The 25,328-nt window shown below is 42.2% G+C and overlaps 2 protein-coding genes across 3 annotated transcripts in view; one reads left to right on the forward strand and one right to left on the reverse strand.

Moving 5' to 3' along the window:
• The window catches only part of LOC124625771, a 43,149-nt gene extending 22,157 nt beyond the window's left edge, over nt 1–20,992 (reverse strand). The window contains exons 1-2 of the mRNA XM_047149210.1: nt 20,482–20,992; nt 20,248–20,398 (exon numbers count right to left, since the gene is read on the reverse strand). Coding sequence (XP_047005166.1) covers nt 20,248–20,398; nt 20,482–20,712 — 382 coding nt within the window. The 5' untranslated portion in view covers nt 20,713–20,992. The remainder of the gene's footprint in view (nt 1–20,247; nt 20,399–20,481) is intronic.
• Nucleotides 20,993–21,262: 270 nt separating this feature from the next.
• Nucleotides 21,263–25,328, forward strand: part of LOC124625772 (BRCA1-associated protein) — a 135,334-nt gene continuing 131,268 nt past the window's right edge. The window contains exons 1-2 of one of the 2 annotated variants that reach the window (XM_047149211.1): nt 21,263–21,584; nt 21,702–21,869. In XM_047149211.1, the coding sequence (XP_047005167.1) occupies nt 21,503–21,584; nt 21,702–21,869 (250 nt within the window). In that variant the 5' untranslated portion in view covers nt 21,263–21,502. The remainder of the gene's footprint in view (nt 21,585–21,701; nt 21,870–25,328) is intronic. The other variant, XM_047149212.1, reaches the window with a different exon arrangement.

Genomic DNA, 25,328 nt, shown 5'->3' on the forward strand with positions numbered 1-25,328 from the left:
TTTTCCCGAGGGCATGCAGCTTTACTGTATGATTACATTATGATGGCGTCCTCTTGGGTAAAATATTCCGGAGGTAAAATAGTCCCCCATTTGGATCTCCGGGCGGGGACTACTCAAGAGGATGTCGTTATCAGGAGAAAGAAAACTGGCGTTCTACGGATCGGAGCGTGGAATGTCAGATCCCTTAATCGGGCAGGTAGGTTAGAAAATTTAAAAAGGGAAATGGATAGGTTGAAGTTAGATATAGTGGGAATTAGTGAAGTTCGGTGGCAGGAGGAACAAGACTTCTGGTCAGGTGACTACAGGGTTATAACCACAAAATCAAATAGGGGTAATGCAGGAGTAGGTTTAATAATGAATAGGAAAATAGGAATGCGGGTAAGCTACTACAAACAGCATAGTGAACGCATTATTGTGGCCAAGATAGATACGAAGCCCACACCTACTACAGTAGTACAAGTTTATATGCCAACTAGCTCTGCAGATGACGAAGAAATTGAAGAAATGTATGATGAAATAAAAGAAATTATTCAGATTGTGAAGGGAGACGAAAATTTAATAGTCATGGGTGACTGGAATTCGAGTGTAGGAAAAGGGAGAGAAGGAAACATAGTAGGTGAATATGGATTGGGGGACAGAAATGAAAGAGGAAGCCACCTGGTAGAATTTTGCACAGAGCACAACATAATCATAGCTAACACTTGGTTTAAGAATCAGGAAAGAAGGTTGTATACATGGAAGAACCCTGGAGATACTAAAAGGTATCAGATAGATTATATAATGGTAAGACAGAGATTTAGGAACCAGGTTTTAAATTGTAAGACATTTCCAGGGGCAGATGTGGACTCTGACCACAATCTATTGGTTATGACCTGTAGATTAAAACTGAAGAAACTGCAAAAAGGTGGGAATTTAAGGAGATGGGACCTGGATAAACTAAAAGAACCAGAGGTTGTACAGAGATTCAGGGAGAGCATAAGGGAGCAATTGACAGGAATGGGGGAAATAAATACAGTAGAAGAAGAATGGGTAGCTTTGAGGGATGAAGTAGTGAAGGCAGCAGAGGATCAAGTAGGTAAAAAGACGAGGGCTAGTAGAAATCCTTGGGTAACAGAAGAAATATTGAATTTAATTGATGCAAGGAGAAAATATAAAAATGCAGTAAGTGAAACAGGCAAAAAGGAATACAAACGTCTCAAAAATGAGATCGACAGGAAGTGCAAAATGGCTAAGCAGGGATGGCTAGAGGACAAATGTAAGGATGTAGAGGCCTATCTCACTAGGGGTAAGATAGATACCGCCTACAGGAAAATTAAAGAGACCTTTGGAGAAAGGAGAAACACTTGTATGAATATCAAGAGCTCAGATGGAAACCCAGTTCTAAGCAAAGAAGGGAAAGCAGAAAGGTGGAAGGAGTATATAGAGGGTCTATACAAGGGCGATGTACTTGAGGACAATATTATGGAAATGGAAGAGGATGTAGATGAAGATGAAATGGGAGATACGATACTGCGTGAAGAGTTTGACAGAGCACTGAAAGACCTGAGTCGAAACAAGGCCCCCGGAGTAGACAATATTCCATTGGAACTACTGGCGGCCGTGGGAGAGCCAGTCCTGACAAAACTCTACCATCTGGTGAGCAAGATGTATGAAACAGGCGAAATACCCTCAGACTTCAAGAAGAATATAATAATTCCAATCCCAAAGAAAGCAGGTGTTGACAGATGTGAAAATTACCGAACTATCAGCTTAATAAGTCACAGCTGCAAAATACTAACACGAATTCTTTACAGACGAATGGAAAAACTAGTAGAAGCCAACCTCGGGGAAGATCAGTTTGGATTCCGTAGAAACACTGGAACACGTGAGGCAATACTGACCTTACGACTTATCTTAGAAGAAAGATTAAGGAAAGGCAAACCTACGTTTCTAGCATTTGTAGACTTAGAGAAAGCTTTTGACAATGTTGACTGGAATACTCTCTTTCAAATTCTAAAGGTGGCAGGGGTAAAATACAGGGAGCGAAAGGCTATTTACAATTTGTACAGAAACCAGATGGCAGTTATAAGAGTCGAGGGACATGAAAGGGAAGCAGTTGTTGGGAAGGGAGTAAGACAGGGTTGTAGCCTCTCCCCGATGTTGTTCAATCTGTATATTGAGCAAGCAGTAAAGGAAACAAAAGAAAAATTCGGAGTAGGTATTAAAATTCATGGAGAAGAAATAAAAACTTTGAGGTTCGCCGATGACATTGTAATTCTGTCAGAGACAGCAAAGGACTTGGAAGAGCAGTTGAATGGAATGGACAGTGTCTTGAAAGGAGGATATAAGATGAACATCAACAAAAGCAAAACAAGGATAATGGAATGTAGTCTAATTAAGTCGGGTGATGCTGAGGGAATTAGATTAGGAAATGAGGCACTTAAAGTAGTAAAGGAGTTTTGCTATTTGGGGAGCAAAATAACTGATGATGGTCGAAGTAGAGAGGATATAAAATGTAGGCTGGCAATGGCAAGGAAAGCATTTCTGAAGAAGAGAAATTTGTTAACATCCAGTATTGATTTAAGTGTCAGGAAGTCATTTCTGAAAGTATTCATATGGAGTGTAGCCATGTATGGAAGTGAAACATGGACGATAAATAGTTTGGACAAGAAGAGAATAGAAGCTTTCGAAATGTGGTGCTACAGAAGAATGCTGAAGATTAGATGGGTAGATCACATAACTAATGAGGAAGTATTGAATAGGATTGGGGAGAAGAGAAGTTTGTGGCACAACTTGACCAGAAGAAGGGATCGGTTGGTAGGACATGTTCTGAGGCATCAAGGGATCACCAATTTAGTATTGGAGGGCAGCGTGGAGGGTAAAAATCGTAGAGGGACACCAAGAGATGAATACACTAAGCAGATTCAGAAGGATGTAGGTTGCAGTAGGTACTGGGAGATGAAAAAGCTTGCACAGGATAGAGTAGCATGGAGAGCTGCATCAAACCAGTCTCAGGACTGAAGACCACAACAACAACAACATATTCTTCTTGAAGTCTGAGGGTATTTCGCCTGTTTCATACATCTTGCTCACCAGATGGTAGAGTTTTGTCAGGACTGGCTCTCCCACGGCCGCCAGTAGTTCCAATGGAATATTGTCTACTCCGGGGGCCTTGTTTCGACTCAGGTCTTTCAGTGCTCTGTCAAACTCTTCACGCAGTATCATATCTCCATTTCATCTTCATCTACATCCTCTTCCATTTCCATAATATTGTCCTCAAGTACATCGCCCTTGTATAGACCCTCTATATACTCCTTCCACCTTTCTGCTTTCCCTTCTTTGCTTAGAACTGGGTTTCCATCTGAGCTCTTGATATTCATACAAGTCGTTCTCTTATCTCCAAAGGTCTCTTTAATTTTCCTGTAGGCGGTATCTATTGTACCCCTAGTGAGATAGGCCTCTACATCCTTACATTTGTCCTCTAGCCATCCCTGCTTAGCCATTTTGCACTTCCTGTCGATCTCATTTTTGAGACGTTTGTATTCCTTTTTGCCCGTTTCACTTACTGCATTTTTATATTTTCTCCTTTCATCAATTAAATTCAATATTTTTTCTGTTACCCAAGGATTTCTACTAGCCCTCGTCTTTTTACCTACTTGATCCTCTGCTGCCTTCACTACTTCATCCCTCAAAGCTACCCATTCTTCTTCTACTGTATTTATTTCCCCCATTCCTGTCAATTGCTCCCTTATGCTCTCCCTGAATCTCTGTACAACCTCTGGTTCTTTTAGTTTATCCAGGTCCCATCTCCTTAAATTCCCACCTTTTTGCAGTTTCTTCAGTTTTAATCTACAGGTCATAACCAATAGATTGTGGTCATGAGTCCACATCTGCCCCTGGAAATGTCTTACAATTTAAAACCTGGTTCCTAAATCTCTGTCTTACCATTATATAATCTATCTGATACTTTTTAGTATCGCCAGGGTTCTTCCATGTATACAACCTTCTTTCATGATTCTTAAACCAAGTGTTAGTTATGATTATGTTGTGCTCTGTGCAAAATTCGACCAGGTGGCTTCCTCTTTCATTTCTGTCCCCCAATCCATATTCACCTACTATGTTTCCTTCTCTCCCTTTTCCTACACTCGAATTCCAGTCGCCCATGACTATTAAATTTTCGTCTCCCTTCACAATCTGAATAATTTCTCTTATTTCATCATACATTTCTTCAATTTCTTCGTCATCTGCAGAGCTAGTTGGCATATAAACTTGTACTACTGTAGTAGGCGTGGGCTTCGATCTATCTTGGCCACAATAATGCGTTCACTATGCTGTTTGTAGTAGCTTACCCGCATTCCTATTTTCCTATTCATTATTAAACCTACTCCTGCATTACCCCTATTTGATTTTGTGTTTATAACCCTGTAGTCACCTGACCAGAAGTCTTGTTCCTCCTGCCACCGAACTTCACTAATTCCCACTATATCTAACTTCAACCTATCCATTTCCCTTTTTAAATTTTCTAACCTACCTGCCCGATTAAGGGATCTGACATTCCACGCTCCGATCCGTAGAACGCCAGTTTTCTTTCTCCTGATAACGACATCCTCTTGAGTAGTCCCCGCCCGGAGATCCAAATGGGGGACTATTTTACCTCCGGAATATTTTACCCAAGAGGACGCCATCATCATGTAATCGTACAGTAAAGCTGCATGCCCTTGGGAAAAATTACGGCTGTAGTTTCCCCTTGCTTTCAGCCGTTCGCAGTACCAGCACAGCAAGGCCATTTTGGTTATTGTTACAAGGCCAGATCAGTCAATCATCCAGACTGTTGCCCTTGCAACTACTGAAAAGGCTGCTGCCCCTCTTCAGGAACCACACGTTTGTCTGGCCTCTCAACAGATACCCCTCCGTTGTGGTTGCACCTACAGTACGGCTATCTGTATCGCTGAGGCACGCAAGCCTCCCCACCAACGGCAATGCTTCACGCATAGCCCTCCTTACGCTAACTTTGACATCGTTTAGCTTCTGTTTGTCTGAGAGGTTTTGGCTGCGTTTAAACTTAGAGTGAAGCTCTCTTTGCTTTCGCAGTAGTTTCCTAACTTTGTTGTTGTACCACGGTGGGTTTTTCCCGTCCCTCACAGTTTTACTCGGCACGTACCTGTCAAACGCATTTTACGATTGCCTTGAACTTTTTCCATAAACACTCAACATTGTCAGTGTCGGAACAGAAATTTTCGTTTTGATCTGTTAGGTAGTCTGAAATCTGCCTTCTATTACTCTTGCTAAACAGATAAACCTTCCTCCCTTTTTTTATATTCCTATTAACTTCCATATTCAGGGATGCTGCAACGGCCTTATGATCACTGATTCCCTGTTCTGCACATACAGAGTCGAAAAGTTCGGGTCTGTTTGTTATCAGTAGGAAGTTCGGGTCTGTTTGTTATCAGTAGGTCCAAGATGTTATCTCCACGAGTCGGTTCTCTGTTTAATTGCTCGAGGTAATTTTCAGATAGTGCACTCAGTGTAATGTCACTCGATGCTCTGTCCCTACCACCCGTCCTAAACATCTGAGTGTCCCAGTCTATGTCTGGTAAATTGAAATCCCCACCTAAGACTATAACATGCTGAGAAAATTTATGTGAAATGTATTCCAAATTTTCTCTCAGTTGTTCTGCCACTAATGCTGCCGAGTCGGGAGGTCGGTAAAAGGAGCCAATTATTAACCTAGTTCGGTTGTTTAGTGTAACCTCCACCCATAATCATTCACAGGAACTATCCACTTCTACTTCACTACAGGATAAACTACTATTAACAGCGACGAACACTCCACGACCGGTTGCATGCAATCTATCCTTTCTAAACACCGTCTGTACCTTTGTAAAAATTTCGGCAGAATTTATCTCTGGCTTCAGCCAGCTTTCTGTACCTATAACGATTTCAGCTTCGGTGCTTTCTATCAGCGCTTGAAGTTCCTGTACTTAACCAACGCAGCTTCGACAGTTTCAATTACAATACCGATTGCTGCTTGGTCCCCGCACCCATTGAGGCTGTTGCCCATTCTGTACTTGCCCAAGGCCATCTAACCTAAAAAACCGCCCAGCCCACGCCACACAACCCCTGCTACCCGTGTAGGCGCTTGTTGCGTGTAGTGGACTCCTGACCTATCCAGCGGAACCCAAACCCTATGGCGCAAGTTGAGGAATCTGCAGCCCACACGGTTGCAGAACCGTCTCAGCCTCTGATTCAGACCCTCCACTTGGCTCTGTACCAAAGGTCCACAGTCAGTCCTGTCGGCGATGCTGCAGATGGTGAGCTCTGCTTTCATCCCGCTAGCGAGACTGGCGGTCTTCACCAAATCAGATAGCCGCTGGAAGCCAGAGAGGATTTCCTCCGATCCATAGCGACACGCATCATTGGTGCCGACATGAGCGACCACCCGCAGATGGGTGCACCCTGTACCCTTCATGGCATCCGAAAGGACCCTTTCCACATCTGGAATGACTCCCCCTGGTATGCACATGGATTGCACATTGGTTTTCTTCCCCTCTCTTGCTGCCATATCCCTAAGGGGCCCCATTACGCGCCTGACGTTGGAGCTCCCAACTACCAGTAAGCCCACCCTCTGCGACCGCCCAGATCTTGCAGACTGAGGGGCAACCTCTGGAACAGGACAAGCAGCCATGTCAGGCCGAAGATCAGTATCAGCCTGAGACAGAGCCTGAAACCGGTTCGTCAGACAAACTGGAGAGGCCTTCCGTTCAGCCCTCTGGAATGTCTTTCGCCCCCTGCCACACCTCGAGACGACCTCCCACTCTACCACAGGTGAGGGATCAGCCTCAATGCGGGCAGTATCCCGGGCAACCAGAGTCTTAGTCCGATCGGGGGATGCGTGGGATGAGCTGGCCGTCCCCGACAAACCCCCATCTGGACCCCCACAGTGATGCCCATTGGCAACAGCCTCAAGCTGTGTGACCGAAGCCAACACTGCCTGAAGCTGGGAGCGAAGGGATGCCAACTCAGCCTGCATCCAAACACAGCAGTTGCAGTCCCTATCCATGCTAAAAACTGTTGTGCAACGAACGTCTGAACTAATCTACAGAGAGCGCAAACAAATAGACACAAAATTTAAATGGTTATTAAAATACAAGATTGCCTAGTAAATGCAGTAATGCTGCTACTTGCGCACTGCTGACACACTGCTCGGCGGCGGAAGGAGACTACGTGATTTTACATTATTCAGGTATTAAAACGCGATGCTACAACTCTCAAATACTATAATACGCCCGAAATTTATGAATTAGACAATGAAAGTACCAAAAACACGCAAAGAAATTAAGAATTAAACTATGTAACAAATGAGTGGGCTAGGAGTACACGATTTGCTGCTGCAGCTGCTTATCCAACGGCGGCAGGCACCGAAGAAGTGGGACAGTTCTCCGGCTGGGGAGGGGGATTGGCGCCTGGAGGGGAGGATGTGGGAGCCGCAGTGGAGGGGGGGGGGGGAGGGAGGGGTTGGGGACTGAGGTAAGGAAGGGGGAGGAAGGGGTGAAGATGTAACTAAAGCATTGCTAGACGTCATGGACACAGGATGAAGACGTGCATACTTCTTACGAGCCTCCCTGTAGGTTAAACAATCAAGGGACTTATACTCCTGTATCTTCTTTTTCCTCTTATAAACTGGGCAAGCCGGTGAATGTGGAGAATGATTGCCTTGACAATTAACACACACAAGAGCGGGAAAACAGGGACTCTCCTCATGGAGTGGGCGTCCACAGTAACCACAGAGAGAGGCCTGCGAACAGCGGGAAGACGTGTCCTAAACGCAAACACTTAAGGGTATAAGGAATGAGTTTTTCGATGAAAAAAATCGATTTTTGGGTAAATGCATTTTCGAAAAATTTAGACACTCCCATTTAATACCATGTATAAAATATTTGGATGACGTGAATAGAACTATTTTAAATAAATTTTTTAAAATAATTTCGACACACGATGTTCCGCACCTTGTATATGAGACGTGAAATATACCTGATATAGACAGCCTTGCCAGAGATATAATTGAGCACAAGAGAGTTAGCTTTTCTGTTGGCTACACTGCTAGACAGTTGACAATAGATTCTGCACCATTTGTATTGTTTCCTTTGTGAGTACATCCATGCCATTGTTGTGAAAGTCATATGTGGAGAAGTCATTGAGTTTTCTTTCCTTCAATGTGCCAAGACCTAATCTGAAGGTATTTAGAAAGCGTGTACATTGGTGCAAGAAAGTAAAGTGTACTAAAAATTCGTCTGATTCATCTTCATCAGTATCTGATGTCCCAGTTAGTGATACATTGAGTGATGCTGCTGCCACTACACCGGAAAGTGCTTCAAGAAGAAAACTAGCTGGAATTGAAGAAGAATACAAGAAACTAAATGCTGGGACTAAAAAATATGAGGTAATTAACGTCTCTTTATTATCAGAGGTTTTGGAGAACAATGTGTGCTGCAAACAATGTGGAAAATGTGGTGTTTCATTGAAAACAAACTTACATGTAGGACTTGCTAGTGAATTAGAGTTGATGTGCAGTTATTGCAAACACAGTGTTACTTTCTTCAATTCCTCACATGTTACTGCAGATACAGGTAAACTGTACGATATAAACATTAGACTGGTTTATGGATTACGGTGTATAGGAAAGGGCAGGGCTGCAGGTGGCATGTTGCGTGGTGTGATGAACCTCCCTCCTCCACCTTCAAAATTTAACAAACACATAATTGCAATAGGCTCTGCTGTAGAAGATGTGGCACAGGAAAACATGAAAGATGCTGTTGAGGAAGCAGTTGTTGAAAATAATAATAGCAGAGACTTGTCCATAGCTTTTGATGGAAGCTGGCAGAAGAGAGGCCACACATCTCTGAATGGTGTATTAACAGCTACAGGTGTGGACACTGGTAAGGTAGTTGATGTGGCAATACTTTCCAAGCATTGCAGATGCAAGGAGAAAATGAAAAATAAACATGAAGAGGAGTGCATGGCAAATTACTATGGGTCAAGTGGTGGTATGGAAGTTGCTGGTGTAAGAAGTATTTATCAATGCTCAGTAAAATGGTACAACGTTAGATACATAAATTATCTTGGAGATGGTGACTCAAAGGCTTTCAAAGAAATTGAGGAACTGAGACCCTATGGTAACGATGTGAAAATTTCCAAACTGGAGCGTGTTGGCCATGTTCAGAAAAGGATGGGATCAAGACTTCGAAGGCTCAAGGCTAGCATGAAAGGCAAGAAATTGAGCGATGGAAAAACTTTAGATGGGAAAAATAGACTGACAGATGCTACAATAGATCATATTCAGAAGTGCTATGGTCTAGCAATAAGACAGAATACAGCAGATGCAGAATTAATGAGAAGAGCAGTCTGGGCTCTGTTTTTTCATACAGCTACAAACAATGAGAATCCCCAACATGGGGTATGTCCAAAAGGAGACGATAGTTGGTGCAAGTGTAACAGAGTCAAGGTAACTAAGAAACAATACAATCACCCTCGTCACCTGCCACCTGCCATAATGGATGAAATAAAACCAATATTCCGAGACCTCGCAGATATTAGTCTACTAAAGAAATGTCTTCATGGCTGCACTCAAAATCCAAATGAGTGTGTGAACCATGTGATATGGAATAGACTACCTAAAACTGTGTTTGTGGGTATAAACACATTTCACTTTGGTGTTTATGATGCTGTTTCATCATTCAATCAGGGCAATATAACAAAGTGCAAAGTTCTGCAGAAGTTGGGGCTCTGTGTAGGACTACGAACTGCCACAGCTATGCTTTGTTTGGACAAGGAACGGCTCAGGTCTTCAGATAATGCCATAAAAGTATATTCAAAGATGGCTAGACAGCATAGCAGAGCCATGAAGAGGACGCTGTTGGACGACTCTGATGATACAAGCTACGGAGCAGGCTTGTACTGAAGTAAAAACTTTGAAGCTAATTTCCCGTAACTTTAGTTTTTTTTGTGTATAAGGTACATTTTCTCAGGGCCTATTTATAGTAGAAAGATGAAATTTTCTGTAGTTGTTCCTTAAGATCTTCTAATATATCTGAATTAAAAGATATCTGGAATTATTTTGTATTAATGGATGTAAATTTTAAAATACTTGTTAAAATGTATAACTTTTTTTTAACATTTACAAAAAATAAAATATCTGAAAATCTATACATTATTTTTTCAAAATTAATAATTCAGCATAAAAGCAGAACATATCTCTGTGTTCTGTGAAAAAATCAAGAGTATCGTCCAAATAACAAATGAGAAAATGTTCCTAACTTTTAGCTCAATTTAACATTGAAAGCATAGGGCGTTCCGTATACCCTTAAAACATCTCATAGGTGGAGGGATGTACGGCTTCACATCACACCGATAAACCATAATCTTGACCTTCTCAGGGAGGGTACCCCTTCAAATACCAGGATAAAGGCACCAGTATCAATGCGATTGTCCTTTGGACCCTTCTGAACATGCCGAACAAAGTGAACACTCCCCGTCCGAGATTGTCCCCAAGTTCCTCATCAGTTTGAAGGCTGAGGTCCCTGTGAAAAATTACACCTTGAACCATATTCAAAGACTGGTGGGGAGTAATGGATACAAGAATTGTGCCAAGATGGTTACAGGCACGAAGGGCCACAGACTGGGCTGCTGAAGCAGTTTTGAACAACAATGAACCCGACCGCATCTTACTCAGAGAGTCCACTTTGCCAAACTTGTCTTCAATGTGTTCCGCAAAAATAAAGGTTTGGTATTGGTGGAAGTATCTCCATCAGTCCTGGTGCAAACCAGATAGTGTGGGAAAGGCTTACATGAGGAGGTCACAGCTCAGGTATCAGAAGTGTGATCCCTGTTTTTTTTTCAGGGGGCTCAACCAAAAGGGTACATAGCAACCCCACCACACGGGCTGGCTGCTGTGCTGGCTATGCACCCTAACATCAGACAATGACCTGAAGGAAAAGGTGGAAGGAACTAGGAGGGCACACGTCGGAGACACTAGGTAAGGTGCTCTTCCCCAAATGGCTCACACTATGGAATAGAAATTTAGTAATGGAGGTCAAACCCCAGAGGGGGACCAGAGGATGCCAAAAGGATGAGGTGATTGCGCAACAAAACCAAATTCAAAGCCAACATAACCAGGAGGATAGCAAGGCCAACATAAACAAGGACACCAAGAGAGGGAGAGGAGGGGGCGAAGGGGAAGGACCAAGGACAAGAAAGGAGGGGAAGGGCAAGGGCAAGGAAAAACAGCTCAGGAAAGAAGGAAGGCTGCAATAGCTCGTGGCCCCGTGCTCGCCACACACATACTCACGAAAGGACCATGAACCCCCTGGGGGGCTGAATGTCAGGAGTTTCAATGTGGTAGGGAAGATAGCAGATCTGGAAAGAGAAATGCAAAGGTTCAATCTACGTATAGCAGAGGTTAGTGAGGTGAAATGGAAGGAAGATAAGGATTCCTGGTATGATGAATATAGGGTAATATCTGCAAAAGAATACCAATATAATGGGAGTAGGATTTGTTGTAAATAGAAAGGTGCGGCAGAGAGTGAGTTACTGTCAACAGTTCAGTGATAGGGTTATCAAAATCAATAACAAACCAACACCAACAATGGTAGTTCAGGCATACATCCTAACGTCGCAAGTAGCAGATGGAGAGGTAGAAAAAGTGTACGAGGATACTGAATAGGTAATTCAGTACATGAAGGGTGATGATAATCTAATACTCATTGTGTACTGGAAAACAACAGTAGGGAAAGGGATAGAGAGCAGAGTTATGGGAGAGTATGGGATCAGTAGTATGAATGAGAGGAGAGCGACTAATTGGTTTCTGCAATAAATTTCAGTTAGTAATTCCAAACATACCACTCAAAAATCACAAGAGGAGGAGGTATACTTGGCAAAGGCCAAGAGTCATGGGAAGATTACTGCTGTATTATATCTTAATCAGATGGAGATTCCAAAATCATACTGAATTTTAACGTGTACCTTGGCACAGATATAAACTGATCAAAACTTAGAATGATGACGAAAAGCAGAGTTTAAGAGAATTTCCCAGAAGAATCAATGTGTAAAGAAGTGAGATACTGAAGTACTGATGAATGATGCAGTGAACTGGAAGTTCTCCAAGACTGTAGACATTGCAATGGTGGATACCAATGTAAGTAGCTCAGTTGAAGAGGGATGGACATCTTCAAAAGTAGAAGTTACATACATTGGACAAAGACATCAAGGAGGGTACTGCAAAGAAACTTTGGTTAACAGAAAAACTTCTTAAACTGATCAAAACAAGACAGGAATATAAGTCACTTAGGAATGAAATAAGTAAGAACCATGGGAAAGTCAAAACAAAATAGTTGCGGGGAAAATGTGAAGAAATTTAATAAGAAATGATCATCCGAAGAATTGTTTCAGCATTAAGAAAAGCCAAAACAACCTTTCATGAAACTGAAAGCAAAGGAATCAAAATTACGGGTCAACGAGGAATTCCACTATTAAACACAAAGAGGAGTGCGAATAGGTGGAAAGAGTGGATTAAAGGTCTCTACAAGCAGGAGGACTGCCCCGAGGATATGACAGAAGGAATGTCAGTCAATACGGGAGGCAGAGGATCCAGTATTGGAGTTTAATAAGGCAGAAGGCAGAGGTAACATTCCATCAGAATTCCTAAAATCACTGGAGGAAGTGGCAATCCCAAATGACTATTCAAATTAACGTGTAGAATCAGACTGGAGACCCACCTCTAGACTTTCTGAAAAATATCAGACCATGCTTTCTTCAGGATTGTGTGAATGATAAGTGTGGCAATTATCAGATAATCGGCTAAGCAGGTCATTCAAGACAGCTAGCAGTAACCTTAAACACCTACACAACATGAAAATATAAATATCAAGTAAAGAATTGTACGAATTCTTAATTTAACAAATATTGAAACAGGGATACTGCGGGAAATTGGGATTTAGTGGAGACATAGTATTAAGTTGGTTGGTTGGGCGGAGAAGGGACCAAACTACACGGTCATCAGTTCCTCTGACCTTGGATTAACTAAAACAGATAAAATCCCACATTAGAAGAGGGAACTACAATGTCCATAAAATGATAAACTATTGACAGGGAAGGAAGGAAGGAAATGGGCGGTAGAAGATGTGAGAGAAAGAAAGAGACTAACGACAGGGGCGTGAAGGAAGAAGCACAGAAGACAAGAGAGATGCTCATGATGTAACAGACCCCATAAAAAAAGGAGTGGGAAGGCAGAGGGCCAGGGACCACCAAGCCCAGTTGAAGCCAATCCAGTTGGGGCGAAGGGGGGAGCAAGAGCGCCTGCCATCCACTCCACTCACTGATAAGGTGGAAGGTCCCTCCCTTAAATAAAGTGATAAAAACCCCAATCATGAATAAAACGTAAAACAAGATCCGCCGCTGAGGCTAGTCAACCAATACCAGAGGTAGCGAGTCTGGAAAATTAAAAGTCCGTCGCAGGGTGGCTAAGTTGGGGCAGTCCAATAAGATGTGAGCCACAGTCAACATCGATCCACAACAACAGAGAGGGGGGTCCTCACGACGGAAGAGATAACCGTGAGTCAGCCAAGTATGGCCGATGCGGAGCTAGCACAGGATGACAGAGGCCTTACGAGAGGCCCATAAGGAGGGCCGCCACAGAGCTGTAGAATCCTTAATCGCCCTGAGCTTGTTCAGCAAAGAAAGAGTGTGCCATTCTGTATACCAAAGGCCCAAAACCTGACGACATAATGCCGAGCGAAGGTCTATTTCTGGAATGCCAATAGCAAGATATGGCCTGGTAGTAGCTAATATAGCCAGTCAATAGGCAAGTTCATTGCCAGGAATCCCAACACGGCCTGGGGACCAAATTAAAACCACCGAGCATCTACACTGAGCAAGGAGATAAAGGGAGTCCTGGATACTGATGACCAATGGGTGGCGAGGGAAACACTGGCCGATAGCATGCAAACCGCTCAATGAGTCACTACAGATAGTGAAGGATAGTCCTGAGCAGGAGCGGATATGTCCAGTGCGCACAAGATGGCTACCAATTCTGCAGTAAAAACACTACAGCCATCTGACAAGGAACGAAGTTCAGTGGGTCGCGTGCAGGTGTAAGCAAAACCAGTGTGGCCAGCAACCATGGCGCTATCAGTATAGACCACTTCTGAACCCTGAAAAGAACTGAGGAGACAGTAGAACTGGTGGTGAAGAGCCATCAGAGGGACAGAATCCTTTGAATCGATTGAGAGATCATGACAGAGCTGCGGCTGAAAGACGAACCCCGGAGGGGTACGTGCGTGAGCGGAGAAAAGAGGCGGTAAAGGAAACTGTGTGAGTGGAGAAAAGAGGCAGTAAAGGGAATTGCTGGAGCTCAGAAAAGAGTGACTGAATGCGGACAGTCATGGTGAGCCCACATTGTGGCCGCTACTACGGCGGGGTGACCTCCGTGTCTGGATAAAGGAGACCATAATTAGGGTGCTTTGGGGTGCAGTGAATGCAGAGCGCGTAAGATATCAGCTGTTGTTGGCAAAAAACTCGGAGTGGTGGAATCCCTGCCTCTGCGAGAAGGCTAAGTACGGGGCTAGTCCGGAAGGTACCAGTCAAAAGTCGGATCCTACAGTGGGGGATGGGGTCTAGTATCTGCAATGTCTAACACTACGCAGATCCACAGACAGGACTTCCATAGTCTAAACATTGGTACAATCGCAGGATGGTATTGCATAGACACCTAAGAACATTGAGATGGGACCAACACGTCCTCTTCAGCTGGTGAAGATGAGGAAGCCATGTCAACCGGGCATTGAAGATCAGACCCAAGAAGCGATTGGTGTCTTACCACTTCGAGGTGCCCACCATTGAGGAACAGTTCCAGATGGGGATGGACTGTACGGCGACGGCAGAAATGCATGAGACACGACTTGGCCGCCAAAAACTGAAAGCCACGGGAGAGCCCATGAGTGTGCCTGGGAGATTGCCCCCTGTAGATGGCATTCTGCAACGCCCATTACGGAGGAAGTGACACAGATACAAAAATCGTCAGGAGAGGGGGACACTCTCGGCCCAACAGCTGTCGCCAGACCATTAATGGCAATGAGAAAGAGAGGGACACTCAGTACGGAACCCTGTGGATCCCCATTTTCTTGTCGATGGGGAGTGCTGTAGGAGGAGCCAACTGGGACCCGAAAAGAGCGACACGAAAGGAAGATACGGATAAAAACGGGCAGAGCACCACAAAGGTCCCATTCGCGAAGGGTGGTGAGGATGTGGTGGTGCCAGGTGGTGTCATAGGCTTTATGCAGATCAAAGAAGACTGCAAGGAGGTGTTGCCGATGGGCAAAAGCCGATCAGATAGCAGACTCCATGTGGACCAAGTTATCCACTGTAGAGTGGCCACAGCAAAAACCACTTTGAGTCAATAACAAAAGGTCACGGGATTCAAGGATCCAAAAAAGCCGCTGACTCACCATGAGTTCAAGGAGCTTACAGAGGGTGTTGGTACTACTAATTGGACAGTAGTTATCCAACTGAAGAGATGGGTTTCCTGGCTTTAACACCAGAACAACAATGCTTTCCTGCTGCTGGGTAGGAAAGACTCCCTCACTCCACAGACGGTTGAAGAGGGTCAGTATACAATGGTGGCCAGCCACCGATAAGTTTGGAGCATCTGGTTATGTACCCGGTTCGGTCCAGGAACGGTGTCGAGACTAAAGGCGAGGGCGCTGGTGAATTCCCACTCGCTGAATGGGGCATTATATGGCTCCGAGCAGCGACAAACAAAAGACAAAGGCAGTCGTTCTGAGTACTCTTTCAGGAGAAGGAACGCAGGCGGATACTGAGCCAATGCCGAAGCTTGAGCAAAGAGTTGAGTGAAATTTTCTGCTACGAAGTCTGGATTGGTAAGGACAACACCATGCACAGAAATTTCTGCAACGCTGGTGGGGGGACGGTGGCCAAAAATTCGCCTGAGTTTCGCCCAGACTTCTAAAGAGGGGGTGTGTAGTCCTATGGCAGCTACATATCGTTCCCAGCAAATCTGTTTCTGAAATTTGATTAGGTAGCAGGCCCAGGCACGAAGTCATTTAAAGACCAAAAGAAAATTCGCATTCATAGAAAAACACACAAACTGCAACAATGATGCAAGCAACACAAAACAATAGCATCAAAAGAGCAAAAACCACAAATATGACAAAAACATCTCCCTCAAGGAATATAATCAAACTAACGGGACAAGCGCAGGAAATTGGGGACAAACTAAATACAAACATACAAAACAACACACCATGATCCCAAACCATGCAAAACAACAGAAAAACAACAAGAAACAACATAAAATTCCCACATTCCACTACACCTACAAAATCCACAGGAATCTGTCATTTCCATTCACCTACCTAGCTCAACTGCAGTTGCCAATACCACAAAATTACAACCAACAACTACAAAAATTAGAATCAGACCGCAACTAACAATACCACAAAACCAACACCTATAACAACACAAGTTGGAATCTGATACTTCCCTTGACCTATATAGGTCAACTACAACTGACGATACCAAAACACATTCACCTACAATGAAACACTTTGATATCTAACATTTCCCCTGATCTACCAAAAACAGCTACAATGACAAACATAGGGATAGAATATATCCCTTGACCTATATAGGTCAACAGCAGCTCACAATACCAAAACGCATCTACGATGACAAAAATTGTAATCGGATGCTGATATAGATCAACCACAGCTGGCGATACCAATAAAACAGACACCTATGATAAATAAAACCAAACCCACAACACATCATGAAAAATCCCACAAAACGCCGCAACTCGCTATTTATTTAAAAAGACTACCTACCACGAACAAATTCCGGCACTACATACTAGGTTACCCACCCCAATCAAACGCAGACACGCGCACACACACACAAACAAAGAAATCCCAAACTGCCCACTACCTACCAACCCCCCACCAAACTTCACCCTCTCCCCAAAAACAAAAATCCACCAACAAATAAACAAAACTCAATCACACATAACAGCTCAAAAACAACTGCAACAAAGCATATCCTATGCAACATAATCATAAAACAGCCCCCCCCCCTCCACCTAAATCCACAAACATTACCCCCCCCCCCCCGGCCACATACAAAACCCACTCAACTAATCACTCTTGGCTGTACATCTTACGAAATGCCCTCAAAAAAACAAAAAAATTGCAACACTCTCCAGAGACGCTCTTCCGCCAGCAATACTCACCTAAATGAGATTAGAGGTTAGATGAGCCCCTCTTCCCCCTCCCTATGACTGGTTTAACCCCCCCTCCCCCCCCCCCCCCAAAAACTCCTCTATAGTATTGGTACATGCCCCAGTTTCGTAACTTGAGAACTCTAAAACTATGATTTACAACTAAATGATCATAACCCATCTTCCCCAACCCCCTATACAACGAAAAAGCATCTGACACTACAATACTCTTCTCCTCTGTATACTCTTCAATTAACCCCACCAATTCCCTCTTCATACGCCCCTCCAAAACCCTGAAAGCACAATTCACATACCCCCCCCCCCCCCCAAAATAACGGCCCCCTACAACCATAAACCAACCGGAGACTTATGCCTCCCGTACTTCCTGTTCCCAAACTGCAATCCATCTATCTCGACCACCACCCTTGGCCCACCCTACTTACCCCTATACTTCACATATTCAGAAAACACTTCCCTACGAGAAGAAAACCAATCTAAAACTGTGTTCTCACTCACTCCAGTCTCAAAACTGATAGAGGATCTATAACAAAAATAATAAGTCATCAAAACAATCTCTCACATGGCCAACCTAGACTTCTCGAACCAGGTACCATATCTGATGGAACGCCAAAGGTTATCCCTTCGGCACTGCCACATATAACACTCCCTGGTCCAAAACACCTAAACTCTCGTCAACCTCATGTTCTCCTGCACTTGAAAATTCCTGCTAGGGTTCCAAACATCTGAAGAAATTTGATGAGGGACATCATGTCCTCCCCTCTCTCTGCAAACACCCTCGAACTGCTATATTTTATAGTCATACCCATACCTAACAAAAGAAGCCACAAAATACATTAAACTCCTTACCACATGACAAACAGCAAACCAATTTGAGCCCTTCAATCACAGGCAATCCAAAATACTGTGCACTGTGAACAACAGCGCTCAAATGAACCCAATACACCACATAACAATCAGACCATACAAACACTCACCACCAGAGGACACCACCAACCACAACAAGATGACATCTACAAACACAACCAACTCATGAACTAAACTCTTAATGACATCACATACAACACCACCCTTACATCACAGTTCAAAGAAGACAGATGGGATCGTACACCTCCATTGACCCAATCACAGAACACCTAACTGTAGAAAAAGCAAAAAAATTAACGAAAGGCAGTATCAATATCAGCTGACCTGTCCGTATTACCACGAAAATGAAGCTTGCTACTATACCCAATATCAAAAACCTATCATCATCAAAGTAAGCACAACAAACTCAACACAATCCTCCCAGTCACAGTGTGACATAATTACCAACAATGATAGAACTTTACAAAGGAACATCAGGGAAATCTAAGATGGCAGAACAGCTGAATTGTGAATCAAGTTTTCGTATGATAATTAAATCGTGGGGTCAGGCAGGTAGATGGATGAAGATAAGTGATTAGTTTTTATTATTGAAAGTAATTCTATGTTCGCTCTTAATCATACACCCACAGGCATGGATAACATCTGCGCATGGGCTGCGTATTGTAAACTGTATAGCCTGCAACTCGCAACACACAACAACAATTCCAAAAAGTTGTACTGACACACAATTTTGCAAATAAACTTATACACAGGCATACCAGACATATATACAAAAATAAAACCACAAAAACAGACTTAAGAACCAAAGTCAGCCGACACAAATCTAGCAACAGGCAAAAGTAAAATGTCACCAACACAATCTCTCAAATAGCAAGTCTAGAGTTAAACCACAAACCACTGTAGATAGAATCCCATAAGTTATCCTGCCAACAACACCACATATACTGGGAAGCAATACAAGATGAAGCAACTATGGTCAGTCTCATACCTTCTCCACAAACTTAACACTTCACATACTCAGAAATTAAATAAAATAATCGTGGGAATTTAATCATGCTCAACATGTCATCTCCCAATGCAGCACGCAGAGCCCAACTTGTGAACTTCCTTGTCACATTCATAAACAACAAAAAACTAATAGCCATAAACACGGCATCACACTAGTAATTACAAACGAATCTATTGCCCATAATGCCAACATCAACATTGCTTGCAAACAAACCATACAAATTCTTCCTGTATTATTAACACAACATTCAAGGAGTACAAAATCACTCACAGACAACTTACAAATAAACAACCCACACTACAGAGTGTCACCACACACTCCAACTGGCCCTCTGCAAACATGATCCATTTCAAATAAAACATGCCACTATTCCATCACACAACAGAACAGTTATGTCATTGCTCAAACCAAAATAGTAGTATCGAATGCTCAAGTGGACCCAAAGATTCAACTTGTTTTAAATGCTAAATGAGGTAAAATATCATATAAAGCTGAAACACACATTTACCCCAGTAAAAGGTGGTTTCCTTCCTCATGGAAAAATCAGAAAATTTGCCACAAGCATACTAACCAACTTGATATTATCAAAAATAGTAGATTAAAACTCAGATCATTAATCTCATCTCCACATTGACTGACATTTTACCACCGAAGATTTTGGGATACAACTACAATGCGGTATTTACTGTACAAAATATAATAATTAGAGTCGTCTTTAGATGGAGTACATGAACTTCGACAATAATACAATATTTTTATAATTTAATACTGGGCATAAAGCGTTTGACAGATAGTATACCTACAGGCCTACAGTGGAATAGATTAAGGTTTCTTCATTTCTTTGACAACTCCTGTTTGACAAAAGTTGTAAATTGGAGATTATATAATATAGTACGCGTGTATGAAGTCTTGAAGGACTACCATGACCAGTTTGTAAAGCTATTTTAATAGATCCGCCGTCAATATTTCATACCATTTGAATTAGTGTTACTACGTTTAACTTCCCGAAATTAATTTTCGAAGGCCGCTGCATCACTGTTAGCATAAGTTATGCAAAATGTTACGTGACTAAAAGTAAATTCTACTTGCCTACCTATTCCCACAATCAGTAGCACAACAGCAGCCAAAACCATTTTCCAGTTCTCTCGTATTTTTGGATGGCGCCAACATGACTGGGAAGGATCAAACATTCCGGTATAAAATCCACCATCCTGTATAAGCGAATCGCTGTCCCTGGATATGGTCTGTGAGCAGCAAATATCTCCTATTTAATACTAGTTGTAGTTCATTTAATGGCAGGTTTTTGAGTACTGTGGAGACTACTTACATCGTCAGCGCCTTTAAATCTTGGTGCAGTGCTTGTAATTGTTCTTGAAGTACGGTTGGGATCGTCAATTCTTACGATAACACTGTCTTCTGACACAACGTTCCGATTTTTTGGCTTTAGTGGAGATCTTTCAGTGGTTGAGCCATAGACTCTGATAGCCTCATCATTTTCTTCTTCAAACGCGTCATCGATTGTAAACCGTTTATCGTGACTGCCGAACACACCTGCCATTTCTGTTACGTATAATTTGATGATATTCTTGTACTTTATTAAGCCACCTGGCGTTTAATGAAATAACAAACTAACATTCCATTGGAACATAAACGTAACTTCATCGCGTCATAATGAAGATAATACCACGCCACACCACATTTGCAATTTTCTCATTTCTGCAGCATAGCTCGATCGTAGTCATTTCTCACATCAATCTCTACTTACAAGCTTCACAATAATCATATCAAACGAAAACATTATGGCAGCAGCAATAGACTGCATTGAAACCATCGGGACTATGTACTATGTAGCATATTCATCATTACATTATCTTTGACTTGCGTAATTTCTGTTCTCCCATGTAACGTGTGAATAGCTACAATGTAAATGTTCTGATTTACGCTATAAAACAGACCAAATTAACGGTTCACTGAACATAAATAATGAAAATTATGGCACATAAATCTATCAAAGATGTATCAAAAGATTCTCTGTTGTGAAGTTGTCGACTTCGTATGGAATAATCTTACACCTTTATATATTTCATTTACTTGATGCAATAGAAAGTTAATAGAAAAATACCAGTACAATATATTTCAGAATTTTCGGAAAATATGACTATAGTAGTTGTTAAACCAGAGTTAACAGCTGGCAGCCATATTTTTCGGAACTGATCATCGCTGTCATTGTTTATAAACAACAAAGAAAGAAAGTACTGTGTGAACGCGATTGTAAAGTAAAGGCGTACAACTTATTGAATATCCGTATATTTTTATGCCTGTAAGTCTGTGTTGGAAATTTGTAGGTGATGTCATTGCCAGTTTCATTATGTATCCTACGTATTGAATTAAGTGACGAATTTAGTGATAAGAAAAGTGACAAAAATTCAGGTAATAATTTCACCATTTTTGCGTATAAACTTTTAGTGTGTGTGGATATAACAGATGATTTTCATGATATAGAACTACTTTCGAAAACAAAATAGCAAATGTTGTGATTTCCAATAGGACTTTGTGGTGCGATGGCTGCAGAGAACATGAAAAGATATGGAAGAGGAAGAAGAGAAATGCGCAATCTAACTATTGAAACTTACTCGAATGATGGAGAGTCAAGACCCCGCGGATTAATTCCCGGGTCAGAAAGCAGAGAGTCGACCCCTTTGTGTCTTCCAGAAGGTAAGATGCGAAAGAATGATTGAAATGTCTTCCTTGATTATCTCAGTACTGAACTTATTTTAAATCTGCTTTCAGTATTAATTAAACGAATAAAAAACAGTTCGCACCCATAGAATACTTTCATCTTACCAAACCTAATTAAATTTTTAAAACTTAGTTAGCCTAATTGTTTGAAAGATTTTTAGGCGTCTGTGTTCCGTTTCCTCTGTTTGATTTGCAGCATAATTGTATTTTCTCGTGTCTTCTATTGTATTTCTGAAACAATTAATATCTCTTTTGTTATCGAAGGATTTACTTTGCCACTTTCACTGTTTCATCTCTCAAAACTATGCCTCAATTTTCTCTGGGGGATCATAAGTAATGAAAATGTGTGACAATAATTCGCCATGTAGTTGTAGGGTTAAGAGGTCAATGAGTATGTACACAAGGCTTGAAAATATTCTTGAGTTTTCGGACAGTATTTTTCAGAGTTAACCACAGACTACATGTATGTACTCCTGCATGACCACTGCAGCAGCTCGACTACAGTGAGGGCCATTATAGAGTGGAATGAGGGAGCAGAGAAAGGAAAGGTGGAGGGAGGTCTGGACTGAAGGGTGGCTGATTGCTAGGATGAAGACGTAGCAAATATGTGAAATAGGAATGTGGCACCAAAGAGCTCACTATGGTGCAGATAGGAGGAGATGTATGTGGCACACATTGACATGGAGAAGTGGACTGAGAGAGGGGGAGAGAGTGGAAATGAACGTGTGAGTATAGAAAGAGTGAAGTGTGGGGTTTTGGGAAATGGTTGGAGGTAGGTATGGAAAAGGAGTTAGTGCAAATTGAGACCAGGAAGAAGGATTGAAGGATGTGTTGTAAGGAAAATTTCCATTTATGTAGCTACTCTAATTACCGAATTTATGCAGCTACTCTAATTACCGAATTTATGCTTCCAACAGGCTGCAGCAATGGGTTAATGTATCCTTGTTTGTAAGTGTGTGTTTTTGTTTGTCAGTTACCTCTCTTGTAGGACATTATTCTGAAGCTTAGCAACCATTTCAGTCTTGTTTATGTGCCTGTTGGCCTCTCTTCGCCTCAGTGGTTCCATTTACTCCTTTCACGATTTGTATTCAACACAGGACTTTCCAGTACCATTTTAGCATATGACATTTGTCAATTTTGATATCATACACAATTTGATCATAAAGGGATAATTCTTTAGTTATCATACGTTTGCATTAGGGCCTAAGTCCTTCGTATCATCATTTGTGAGGAACTGTTGACGTTTATCATTTTCTGTAACTTTTTGTAGAGTTTTTCTTCCTCCTTGCCGGAATATGTGCATTTTTGCATGTAGACTCGGATGTGTTTTTTTATTTATTTTTTAGAGGAGTCTTGTTTTTGAGTTCCTGTAGTATCTGTAATACAAGAAAGTAATTCTCGTACATGAGACCAGATGACTTTGTCCCATTGCGGCAAGCAACCATGTTGCATACAATTGATGGCAGCAGCTGTTGCCAAAATATTGTGTCTGCTGTATACGTAAACCTGGTTGTATGTCTGAGAATTATTCTTTTATCATCTTTACTTGAAGAAACTGGAGAGTCACATCTGTGGTATTGTTTATTCAGTTGTGTTGTGTGTTGAGAGATTTTGCAGAAGTAGCCAATCCAATTGGGTTTTGTGTAGAGAGATGTTTCAGAAGTAGCCAAGGACCTTCACTAGACTAAAGCTTTACTGAGTTCCCTTAGTCCTCTACTACTAATATTCTTTCACTCAATCTGAAATATCAGCGTCCCAGCTGTGGAGCCTGTCAGAGCCTGAAATTTTTGACGAAAGCCTTAACAATTTTGTATGTAAAGAGTGCTAAACCATACCAGAGCTACACTTACTGCAGTCTCAACCAAGACCCCTAGCACTTGTAAATCTCAGATCTTGGCATCAACACAATAGAACACATGCCGACAAAGTCCTTCAGTCAGTAAAATTATTTCGTAGTTATTCAGTGTCTGTGTGTGATTTGTAATACATTCAGGTGTACAGCACCACAGACAATACCTCAGTGGACTGGTGAGAGGAAAGTGATCAGTATGTTTATTTTATGTTTACTGTCAGCTGCAAGACAAGAACATCCTAATTTTCCTTGTGAAAATGCAAGAAGAACTATCTTTGCAGCTATACTGTTTTTGTGTAAGAAATTGTATTAGATTTTAGTGTGTAACTTCACTGCCAGAAGAAAAATAGTACACACTTTTAGATTCACTCAGGATTTATTGTTGCAACAGTGCACATGGAGTACACAAAATGATTACATTTACAAATTAATAGCACAAGCGGGTCAGAGGTACCAGGTATTGACCCACACTGAAACACCCATATTAGTATGTGGTTTAGCCTGAGGCTGCAATGCAGGCACTACTCCAGCATCCACTCAATTGTACACACGTCAAATGCTGTCCTGTGATACATTGACCTTTTCACGTAGAGCTAGAGTTTCACTGGCAGTGTGTGGATGAGCATTATCCTGTTGGAACGACATGTCACCTTTCTGTTGCAAGAACAGCAAAAGAATGGGTCTCACAACATTCTGCATGTACTGAGTGCTGGTTAGTGTCCCTTCCAGAAATTTCAAAGGTGAAAGAGAGTTGTAGCTCACCCCACCCCATACCATAAAAACCGTGGTGGGGTCAATGTGTCTTCGGTACATGTACTCAATGAGACAGTGCTCACAAGATCGACAGGGTACATACAAATGACCATCACTTGCAGGCAGAATCTGTTTTCATTGCCGAAGACCATTGGGCACCATTCAATCTTCCAGTTTGTGTTGACACATCGGAGCTCACAAGCCGTCTTTCTGTACTGCGATATCTGTACGATATGCCACTGCTGTGCTTATAGTATGACAACTGGTACCAGCATCCCTGCACAGTTGATGCAGTACGTCCAACTTGTGTGGCAATTCTCCAAAAGGACCATACCACCACATGCAAGGCCACAGTTTGACCCCTGTCAAATTCACTCAGTTGGCTGTAGGATGCACAAGTGCATCTCCGTAGCATGGTTGCTAGTTTGCTTCACATGTTTACACCACACTGAGCATTTTGGGTGTGAGGATTCCCTATTAAAGGATGCACAGAGATTGCATTGTGGTACCTACGCCACTACGCTGTCTTTTGGCAGGTGACACTGAAACACATTATCAGTAGGCCTACATCTTCTACCCCCAGTTGGCATATGCTGTCATCAGGCGAAAATCGGCATCGTCTTTCCTGACCTACTAATTATTTAATTTCCCCCCCCCCCCCCATGCAGTGTATACCTGTTATGTGAAAAACAACCGTAATACATACATTTTTCAAGTCCAAAATTTTGAAGTCATTCCTTTGTATGTCCTTAGCACAATTTTCAAATGAATTACAATGTTTTCCCTTGCTTCTGCAAAATGGATGTATTTCCCTACAACCCAATAAAATT

Source organism: Schistocerca americana, chromosome 8 (assembly GCF_021461395.2).
Source record: "Schistocerca americana isolate TAMUIC-IGC-003095 chromosome 8, iqSchAmer2.1, whole genome shotgun sequence".
Classification (NCBI taxonomy): Eukaryota; Metazoa; Arthropoda; class Insecta; order Orthoptera; family Acrididae; genus Schistocerca; species Schistocerca americana.